Genomic DNA, 10,814 nt, shown 5'->3' on the forward strand with positions numbered 1-10,814 from the left:
ATTGCATAGCCCCACAGCTATTAGCTCCTGTAAAACAGAAACAGAAGGAAGCTGAGAAAACCCCAAACGAATTACTTGCCTTCATAGAAATAGTTTATCAGGAATTCCCTTCCTTTTGTTCACACTTGCTGGTTGCTCATCTGTGTCGCTAAGCTCAGGAAACCTTCTCGAAAGCAAGGTCCCCCATGGTTAAATGAGCTCTCTTAAAAGGCATACAATTTTCACAGCTGAGGATCTCATGGACCCAAAAACTCAGTCCCTTCTTTCAAAGAAATCCACTTAGAACCCCAAAGCTATGAAGCACTGACCTTCAAGCTAACATGTGGCAAATCTCAGTGTGTAGCATAGTAGACCTGGACAAAAGCTGAGTGGAAAAGACATTCCCTTCGTATTTATCCCCAGAGGCTTCAAGAAGTCAGGGCAGCTTCCTTACTGGCTTAGTTCCATTCCAGTAAAGATACAAAGCCATCACAACAAGCTAAACATGGAGCAGTGCAAAACACCTAATGCTTACTAAGTCTATCACACTGGGAATTAAACAGTTTTAGCTTGAAAGCCTCTCAGAGGAATCACTCTGGGCAGAGAATCCATACAGCGGGATAGTAGCCACATATAGAGAAGAACTACGGCTGCTCTGGCCATATACAATTTCAGCTATTAATTTATCATGCTTCTGTAGTCTCATGGATTCATGGCAGCAATGGTCCTCAACGATCGGCCGCAGCACTATGTGTGTGTGAGGTTCACCCCAATCACTGGGAACATACAAAGGCCTCTTGGCTAAAGGTGGCCATGTTTTGGTCTTCACATTATTGGCTTAAAACATCCACTTTCCATAGGGAAGGATAACAAGTTGCTACAAAACCATCATCTGGCACATTCACTCCGTCCTTACATTTCTACCACTGTCAGATAGTTAGTGGCGTTGCAAGTTGAGTTCAGCTTGCTTCTTGGCCTAGGAAGTACAGTAGTTTTGTTCTTGCCTGATTGCTGGCAACATTGTAGTTGTGAAGTGAAGCGTACTTCTCCCCAACAAAAACAAGAAGGAAATAGCTTACAATAGCAAGGGAGAAGGCATGCAGTATGAGCTTGCTCAGGTTTGATAAATCTGGTGGTGTAGGAGGCAGAAACCTACAGGATCAGAGAACAGATAAGTTTAGACCCGTTCTGAGCTCTCTCCACATTAACTTCAAACCCAGGACTGTCACCAGAGGCATCCAGCACCCCACAGGAGATGCTCTCAATCTGTAAGACATCCACCTGACAATAAAAAAGCAAATTCCCAAATTCCTTTTTCTTGTGTACTAATGAAACCTGAATCTAATACAGAAAACTGCATGTGCTTGGACAGATGCAATTAAAATTCTTGAACAGTTACTCCTCTAGCTGTGCTTCCCAGTAAAAGTCAGCCTATGTCAGATTTCAAGAAAAGGCTGAAGCATCTCTTTCGTACCTCAAAAGTATGACTTGCTAAACAGCATAGATAACTAACCTCTGAGGAATCATACTGATCACAGCCCTACTAGATTCAGCATGCAGATGAATGCGGTTAGAAATAATGGTGACTCTGATAATCTGGGAAAGAAACCAAGAAGTAATACCAGAGATTATACAGCATTTGCTCCTGAAACTGTACACAGTCCATCTAAAGACAGTTAATCTTGCAGGAGTATTTAAAGGACTTAAGCACAGATTCAGTGTGTGAAAGTAACAGCATTTTGAAGTAATATGTGAAATGTTTTTTGAAATAAAGTATATTATACTCTCTGTTACTTCAGTTATCACAATGGCATTTTGAAGATCACTTACCAAGAGAAGTTCCATAGGAAATGCAATAGGAATATGTTTATAAGTTATCACGATAGATGTACTGAGTTGTAGTGTGGCCACGCTGAGCAAAAATAGCAGTATGCTGGTTGCATTAGCCTTTGGGAGAGCCAGGATGAAATTAAATAGATTCTGAAAAAGAATCATCATAGACAGGATCAGAGTCAGATACAACTATTTTTATATTCCAGGAGACTGACATAGGTTGCCCTGACATTTGCAACTCACCCTTTCTGCTATGGTGGTATCTTCAGTTAGAAGAACAATGATGCAAAACAATATTTAAAAACCCTAACTTTTCTATTGGTATCTGCAGAGAAAACACTGCCACAAACAGCTCAGACCTAGTACCATCCTTCTTCTCTCTTTTACACTACTTTTCTCTCAAGTTGCCTGGTTGACATTATTAAAGTAAATTAGGATGAATTAGCTTTAACCTGTCTTTAGCTTCGAGTCTGCTGCCTCTTTGACAGATATGACAAAGATACAGTGTGCCCAACAGCTTGCCCATGACGACCTATTGAGGAAAAAAAATACCTGTTTCTCCTTCCTTTGCTTTACTACAATTACAGACATGCTGAAAATATATAATAGAGCTACATAAGTAATTAAAAATATGCACAGAGTTTTCTTCTTGCATGTAACACAATAAGCTCCAAACACTGTTCAAGGCAACAGGAAGGTGAAGTAAACCACAGCTGAGACTTGCACAAATATCCCTTAGCAACTGACTTAGATTGAAATTGCCTTCAATTTCTGAAGGTGTTCTTTTCTTTCCCTTCCAAGAAGCATGTATTTCTTCGACTAATAATGGATTGACTCACATAGAAAATCTCCAGGGGCCTCTTAGGGAAGTCAAGCATGATGTCAAAAATAAAGGTAAACTGTGACACAATGACATGCAGCGCTGCTGCAGTGAGGTAAGCATCACTGAGTCTTCGGCACATCTGTTGTTACAAACCCCAGGCAAAAGCAGCCTAGCAGCAACTGTATGGAACAAACGAGAAGTGAGATGCGATATAATTATCTAAACCTGTCCTTCTTGTTTTCATATTTGAAGAGCATGACTCTTCCCTGCCATACATGATGGATAGCTATTTGAACATGCTATTTGCATTATGCACAATAAAGTCAGACACTGCCAAACCAAAATAGCAGTTTACATCAAGTGTGTGCAGTTATGCAGGACTACCTAAGGGTCCACATAATGCAGAACTGGTCAGCATAACAGATAACCATTTACTTTTTACATTAATCACGAACACATTAATCTTAACCTATCGTATCTTTTTCAGACAGCATGACAGGAAGAGACAGACCTTCATGTTCCACTTTGCACAACATACGTATTCAAATGAGCTAAGCTTAGTATTTATTCTAAGGATATGCAAGCAGTTCCAGTCCTTACATTTGTATGAAGAATGCACATAAGGATACATCATTAAGATGTATCATTATATATCATATATATATGAGGATATAAAATAGATTCTTCTTCTACCTGAATGATGCCAGTCAAAAATGTTACTGATGCGGTAAGTGTGAAGGCCTCCATGTAATCTTTCATAAATGTCGGGTCTGAGAAGTTGTTCAGTGAACTGTTAGAGGACAATGTTTGGTTGAAATTATGAGACTTCAGAATGCTTGTCAGCACCATATTTAGGATGCTGAACGACCCTGGAACCAACAGAACAGAGAACAGAAAATAGAACTGCCTGAGGTGTTGCAACAAAGACTTACCTTAGAACCACACATCTATCTCTCCCCTCCCCATCAGTCTGTGCAGTATGAGACAGTCTATTGTCATTCATATATATAATCCACATATATAATCCATTTTCACTGTTTCTGAGTAAGTACCTAAAGTTTTCAAAGTCCTGCCTGAAATTTTCAGATCCCTATTTTATGAGCGAAGTCTTCAGTTTGTCACATGCACAAGGATTTTAATGTAAAGCACAGAAAATGGATGCATGACAATAAGCTGCCAGAGAGGCTGAAAAATGAAGTCAGTCAGAGAAGGAACTGCCAAGTTACGTAAGAGGCCAGAGCCCCACATACCCACTTATTATGATAATGTGAAGGCCCTTCTCACATGTAAACAGCATTTTAATAAGGTAGCTTCTTAACAAATTAAGAATGTAAACCCATCAACAGTTCAGCCATGGCAAGAAACTGCATCTAGAAAACCGTGGGGAACACCAGAAGCCAAATCACGATTCACAGTAACATCCTAGGGGTAAATGTGAAGCAGCTTCCACTGGTCCTCCATGTAGGAGACACAGGACGCTCCATGACACTCCAGCCATCACCTTTGCACTGGTGTCCGTGATGATACAGGAGCTCGATCAGCTCACATCACGGGGGTACAAAGCACCTCGCAGCTGCAACTTGACCGACTTGGTGAAATTCTCACCACAGGTCAGCTGCAGCAGTGGAACAACAATGAACTGGGAATCCGGGGGGTCTGGATTCTCACCTAAGTAACATCCACCTGTTAGATAGGACATCGTGCCAGCTTTTTGAAGCAGCACTGAACATAATCTCTAAGTTCTGCAGAAACATTTCACAGTACAAAATAAACCTCACTAATTGAGATATGATGTGAAGTCCCGAATATAACATGTATCATCGAGCAGCAGACAGCAGAAAGGAAGCCATTGGTATTTGGCAGAGGTAACCTGGTCAGCCAAATTCCTAAAGGCCCTGAAAAGCAAAAATCTATTGCTAAAATCAAGCAAATTAGGAAGGCTCTCTGTCTTTGGTTACTATTTTTAAGTAAAATTTTGCTGATGAAAACCTGACCACCTTTATGAAAAACCCAGCTGTTTAGGACCTGATAAAGACAGGCCAGTTAGTGACAAAAGCCAATGTTGTTTTACCACACGAGCCCTTGCTAACTAGAAATTAGACAAAGAAGCAGAACAACTCTTCCTGCAGGCCATCTATTAGTGGGGTGGCTATGCAGGTGAGTATCTAAGAGACCTGGTTTTGTAAGGTGGATTTTAAAGGCCGTGTTATTCTGTTTGCAATATAGGAAAATGCTGCTATTAGGTTATATTTTGAGTAGTGTCCTGTCCTTGAAATTACACCATGTGACATCTGATTACAGAAAAGAAGTTCTCCTGCAAATATGCAAATAAATAGATTTAAACCATGTGACATCTGATTACAAGAAAAAAGTTCTCCTGCAAATATGCAAATAAATAGATTAATGATTTAAGGAACTTCCAAAGTTCAAGTTCCCACATAACCTGATAACACTAGAAAGAACAGAAACACACAGAGGAGACAGATTATGAAAAGCATGATAGACAAAGGAAGCTAGAAGTTTTTTTCTTTTCTCTCTGCCTGCCTTGAGGAATCTGAAACATCCCAGAACTTAGGCCTGCATGTAGATCCCTCAAGATCCATTCTCTGAACCGATATGAAAACAGCCAGTTCAGGACAGGGAACATTTTGAGTGTGATCTTTCTGCACCTTCCCCAGGAGAAGCTGAAAAGAATCAGATAAACTAAGCTATATGCAATACCTTTTACAATCTGTAAAGCACTTCTCTCTGCAGCACTTTCACACGGCCTGATGCTCTGCAGGCACAGGAGCCATACTGCTACAGTTAGCTCTCTGCAGGCACCATATACCATATACCGTGAGCCCGCACAGGCGTTAGCCTTCCGCAGATCCAGCTGGCACATAACATGAATCCTACATAGGCACCCCCCTCCCTTTACATTCCATTCAGCTGAATCGCAAATACTCTGTGTGCCATTCATATGCTAGTCTGTCAGCACAGGAGCCCAGAGCGCTGAATGCATCAATTACTTGACCTCATTAACACCGCAGAAAAATAGGAGATGGTATTTTGATTCCTCCTATTCTGATCTAGAAAAAAACCCATGCAAACACTAGATCTGGGGGGCAAAAAAAAGACAAACCTGTCCTACCTCCAAAACACAGCCAAAATTTCCTGTATTACGTTATTTAACAAGGAGATGCAAGCAGGACTGGACCAAGATGATTTATTTTGCGTGTATGTTTTTGAATCAGAATTTCCAGTAGGTAAACTCCAACTAACCCCACAGTCCTGTGGCTCCTTCTTCCCCTTTTTAATCCCCTGGCAACGTTGGTGATTTTCTGCTTACAAACCAGATGTAAGTGATGTAGTGTCTGCCCAAGGCTTCTGGCAGCCTTGAACAGTGGCTGTGGGGACTGACCCCAGTTAACACTATAGAGATAAATCCCTGGGCTGACAAGTGGATACAAAATGGAGAACAGAGAAAACACATGAGATACGGAAGTGGAAAAGAAACAGGGGGAAAAAAAAAAAAAGAGTATGAGGAAGCAAGGCAGACATGATTCTTAAATGATGAGCTGGGGGAGGGAATATGGAGATTTTCTTATTAAGCATCAAGTGCAATGATAAAGTTTTCAATAATATTAGCTATGACTTTAGAGCAAAATTCTCCCTTTGATCTCTGGGCAAGATTTATTTTATTGCATCAGGTGTGTCTGAACAGACAGACTGTTAGCTGTAGATCACATGTCATAATTATACACAATTCACCCTTTTCCATCAAGTAATTTTGTTTCTCTGACTCCAGAACTTCATCCAATCTCCTTCTTACATTATTTTTTTTTAATATATAAAAAAGACAGCGCTAGAACAGAAGGCTATTGCACAATCTAAAGGATCTCACTATTACAGAGATTAATCTTGATGATAAGTCTTCATGGTGAATGAAAACGAGAAAACATAATAGCAACTCCAACTATGGCTCCACTTGCCTTCACTTATCAGCAGGAAATTACTTTACAGCAGTGTTAAGTCAGACGTGACCCATCGTTTTAGGCTGCAGTCCCACAAACAGCTGAGCTGATGTAAGAGCTAGTTACACAGAATGAGAGAGGTCTGGCTCCCCTACTTCCCTTTCCCTGTGTGGTCCTGTCCCTTCTGGCAGCAGCAAGCTGCTAGATTAGCTCACCACACCTTACGGAACCTCACCCATAGCTAGACTTGAGTCTCAAGTCCTACCATGGTCTCAAAACAACAGTTTAAGTTTCAGTAGATGTTCAGCACACATGCTGAAACAAAGCCCATATAACTGATGATTCAGAGATTTTGTATTTACTTTCTTAGGAGGACTTTATAATAGAGTCTACACAGCCATAACAGCTGACAGTCCACTCTGAATCCAAAAAAAGATTGAGAAAGAAAACCGAGATATTCATAGTCAAACAAAACTAACAGGGAAGCTGATGAACAGGCTCCCTATTTTTTATTATATTTGCCTTGCTGGAAGAGCATCAGGAATTCTCCTATGCTGCCAACAAAGACCGCCTTCTAGTGAGCCTGCAGGGCTCCTTTGGCAGAAGAGATGCTTCTGCTCCTGGTATAATACCCAAAAGAGAATTTTGGCAGATGGGAAAATGAGGCTGTGGAAGCAGTAATGCTTTATCAGTACCCTAGCCTCACCCGTTCTCCCCAAAGAACACAGGACCATAGCTCCAAAATAATGCCAGAGCAGTTCAGTCAATCCCAGTCGTACCATTATCCAACTTTCCATGTCTTCAGCTAAGAGGGAACAGGAAAAGGCTCCTGAAATTTATGAAATAAAAGTATCAAAATACACAAATAAGAAAAAAGCAAATGAGAGCCTGTGTCTGACAGCTAGGATGAGGGAAGCACTGGAGGGAACTACAACTATTGGCACTTTCTCTTTACGGTGCATGTATCCCTCATACTATCACGGTCCTAAAGTGAACAGACACTTTCGCAGATAGCAAACAGCAACTTGGGTAAAGATCAGCGCTAAAGTGATCTTGCACGTTTCAGCTGCAAGCTGCTGTGTACTGAGTGTTCTGCTTTGGTTATCAATGAGTGCAGTTCAGCATTTTAATTGCCAGCTGTGGTACTAACTTTTTTTACACTTGGGCTTGAAGAGCCTCCTTAGTTCCTTTGCACCTGATAAATTCCTGGCATAGAACTCACCTGCGTTGTAGTTGTCTGCTCTCCTGAAGGATTTGTAGCGCTCCACCCAAGGTGGAGGATGGTTCTCTTTCAAAGTATGCCTGGAAGTGCTCCTCTGTCTGCATTTCTCTTTGGACCCTGAAATCTGCTTGGTTGCCTGTAAGTACCAACAGTATTGTTGTCAAGCACCATATTTTCCTTCTGAACAGTCAGTTAAAACCAGAGAAACAGCAAATGTGGGAGACCACAGTGAACACTCTCTTTCTTGGCAGTGAGACTGCAAGAGAGAAGCAGTCACTGACTGAAATACCTACTAAAACCAAACCAAAAAGTATGACACGTGATCAGTCCATCCCAACATAACTCCTGTGAAGCCTGTAGTTACAGCAGGGATAAGCAAGGCTCTGGAGACCGAAATCCACGAAAGATGTGCTGATATTGAAAGCAAATAAATCAATTGCCAAATGAGTTGCAGGAACACCAGGTCCTCCTGGAATTTGCCTTGTCCCTACCCTGTAGGAAAGACCAGTCTGCATCCCCTCCATTTTGTGATCCCAAAAGTAGGCCCATGTTTAGGGAACCAAATACAGTCCTTCTCCATAAACCTACCACAGCTGAGGAAAAATTTTGAATTCTCTTTGTTTCCAATCCTGGAGGAAAAAGACTTAGTCAGAGAACAGCTAACTCTGAGGCTCTGCAAATGCCAGAGCTTGGTGTATAAAATCAGTATCTAATACCACTCAGGTTTTTAAATCCCAAAGATCTCGGAGTGACACTCCTCAGAATTTTAATATCATGAAGGAGATCTGAATTCAGTCACTGTCACTCAGAGTAGGTGAGATGTGAGCTCCCAGAGTTAATACTGTGTAAGTCAAGGTCCAGTGACAAAGTTGTCACACCAACAGCTGAGGCAGGAAAAAAAAAATTCAAATCCAGAGCTACCAAGTGAAAGTACATGTAAGAAGGGTGGTGACATATAGGAACAAATTTTTTTGCTATGGGCAGAACAAAGAAAGAAAAGAGGAAATATAAAAAGGCTGTGAGTGAGCAGCTGTGAATCTATCCTGAATCCAAGTTTAAAGTCTCAAAACCTGCAAAAAAATTCATTGGGATTTACATTTTCTCCTCGTATTTCATTTCCTGAACCACCAGGATCAGTTTGTACAGGTCTGGTGCTTTGCATCACTGAGATCTGCTATTGCTAATACAGCAACAGGGACTCCAGCACAGTACTTACTGTTTTGTGAGACATCTACAAACACGTACACATGCCCCGGTCATTCTAAACCACAAAGAGAGCTAGCAGTAGGCAAGTTTCAAACACACTCCATCCCTAGGGCATAGTTTCTCTCTCTGACAGAAGAGAGAAATCAATGTCTTCCACAGGTGAGTTCAAGAGTAATTTTGTTCATTAGCTTCTCACACCCAGTACGAGCTTTTGAAGCCTTAGCCATTTCTGACATCTTTGAGCACAATCAGCTCTTCTCAAGGCAAGGTAATACAACAAGCAAAACTAATATGAAGCTAGAGTTTGCAAATTAAAGGCAACAAAACCCCCAGCACGCCAGAAGTGTGTGCTTTTTAGGTGCAAGCAGTGGTAACTTTCAGCTGTTCGCATTTAGACTTCAGCAATGACTCACAGCAGCAGAGCGCAGGGTCCCACTCTGTGCAGGGAAAGAAAAAGGCTTTTTACATGGGAAGCCAAATGTTTTAAAGGCAGGCTTCCATACCCTGTTCAAAATGTGCCTGTCTTGCACAGCACTGCTAACAAGACGCATCTTCCTCAAGCTTAGTATCAAAAGCTAAGTGGCCTTAAACTCAAATCCTTAACATTATTTACTTGCTGTGACATTCTGTACTTACTACGTGGTAAAGGTACCGCGGGCTCCACTCCAAAACATGCTTAACCTGCTTGTTACAGTAAGTCATGACTTCGTTGTGTCTTAGGCATGTACTTGAAAGCAAGCACATACAGATCTTTGATATTGCAAGGCCTATTACGGTATTAAGAAATAGTTTACTCTCCAAACACACAGAGGAAGATCAGGACAATGGGAAATCTGGGCAGGGAGAGCTTAACACTCCCCATCACTCCTGGCTTGAAGCCCCTGGGAGGGAACAAAGTGTCCTTAGGAAGCTTCTAAGAGCAATTAATACCGGCTTGTAAGACTTCAGAAGCACTAGAGCTACGGTTACCCTGAGGTACTCCATGGCGGGCTGCTACTCACCCTAACAGGATACCCTGGGCCTGCAGAAATGCTGCCTTAGAAAAGCTTTTTCATCTATTTCCCTTTTTAAAATATTTATCTAAAGCACACGCTAAGGTGAGCCGCACAGGAAAACCAAGCAGGGATCGCGAAAAGGCGAAAAAGCAGCAGCAATTCCCAAATTTTAGCGTATTTGCAGCGCTGCAGGTGCACGCCGGCCCCCCCCCTTCCCAGCCCGGGAAACACCCGCCAACCTCCCCCGGGCCCCGCCCCGCGGCGCCGCTCTCGCGAGAGCCCGCCGCGCTGGTTCCATATTGGGTCATCTCTGCCCTGAGCGCCTCAGCTCTCGCGAGAGCTGTCGTGACAGGCGATTGGGCTCAGCCGTGGCGGCGGAGCGGTGTGTGTGTGTGTGTGTGTGTGTGTGTGCGTGTGCGGGGCCGCGGCCAGGCCCAGCCTGGGCTGCGCCGCTCGGGGCGGGGCGGGCGGTGGGGGCGTCGCTCTGAGCCGCCCTACCTGCAGCGGCAGTGTCTCCCCTCACCGCCACCCTGCCCCGCTCGCTGCCGGCTGAGCGAACCGCCGCCGCGCCTCGCTTCACCTCAGCTCACCTCCCGGGGCTATCCCGCCCCTCAGCGAGCCGGGGGAGGGGGTAGGCGGGAGAGAAGCAGGGCGGGAAGGCGGTGACAGGGCCGCTGGCACCGCGCCCCCATCCCCCCCGTCGTCCCCCCCGCCCCCTGCCCTGAGGTGAGGGGAAGGCGGGAGCGGGACGCGCGAGCCGCCCGCCTGAGGGGGCGCGCGCGAGCGGCGGCGGCCCCGGC

General features: G+C 43.5%; 1 protein-coding gene across 1 annotated transcript; it reads right to left on the reverse strand.

The window, feature by feature from the left end:
* LOC121098570 (testis anion transporter 1-like) lies at positions 1–10,753 on the reverse strand. Its single transcript, XM_040616719.1, has 6 exons — positions 10,513–10,753; positions 7,814–7,949; positions 3,329–3,504; positions 1,810–1,959; positions 1,493–1,575; positions 1–1,131 (listed from the first exon to the last, which is right to left on the reverse strand). Exons 3-6 carry the CDS (start codon positions 3,482–3,484, stop codon positions 939–941), a joined length of 582 nt encoding a protein of 193 aa, XP_040472653.1. The 5' UTR covers positions 3,485–3,504; positions 7,814–7,949; positions 10,513–10,753; the 3' UTR covers positions 1–938.
* Between the last annotated feature and the right edge of the window lie 61 nt (positions 10,754–10,814).

The sequence above is a fragment of the Falco naumanni genome, chromosome 17 (genome assembly GCF_017639655.2).
Source record: "Falco naumanni isolate bFalNau1 chromosome 17, bFalNau1.pat, whole genome shotgun sequence".
Classification (NCBI taxonomy): domain Eukaryota; kingdom Metazoa; phylum Chordata; class Aves; order Falconiformes; family Falconidae; genus Falco; species Falco naumanni.

What these genes read in the sequence shown, in the direction of transcription:
- LOC121098570 (XM_040616719.1), bottom strand. Translation starts at nt 3,484, where the DNA reads ATGGTGCTGACAAGCATTCTGAAGTCTCATAATTTCAACCAAACATTG. An exon ending in TTTTGACTGGCATCATTCAG is followed by an intron (nt 1,960 to 3,328) that starts GTAGAAGAAGAA and finishes ATTCTTTTTCAG; the next exon opens with AATCTATTTAATTTCATCCT. An exon ending in TTCCTATGGAACTTCTCTTG is followed by an intron (nt 1,576 to 1,809) that starts GTAAGTGATCTT and finishes TTTCTTTCCCAG; the next exon opens with ATTATCAGAGTCACCATTAT.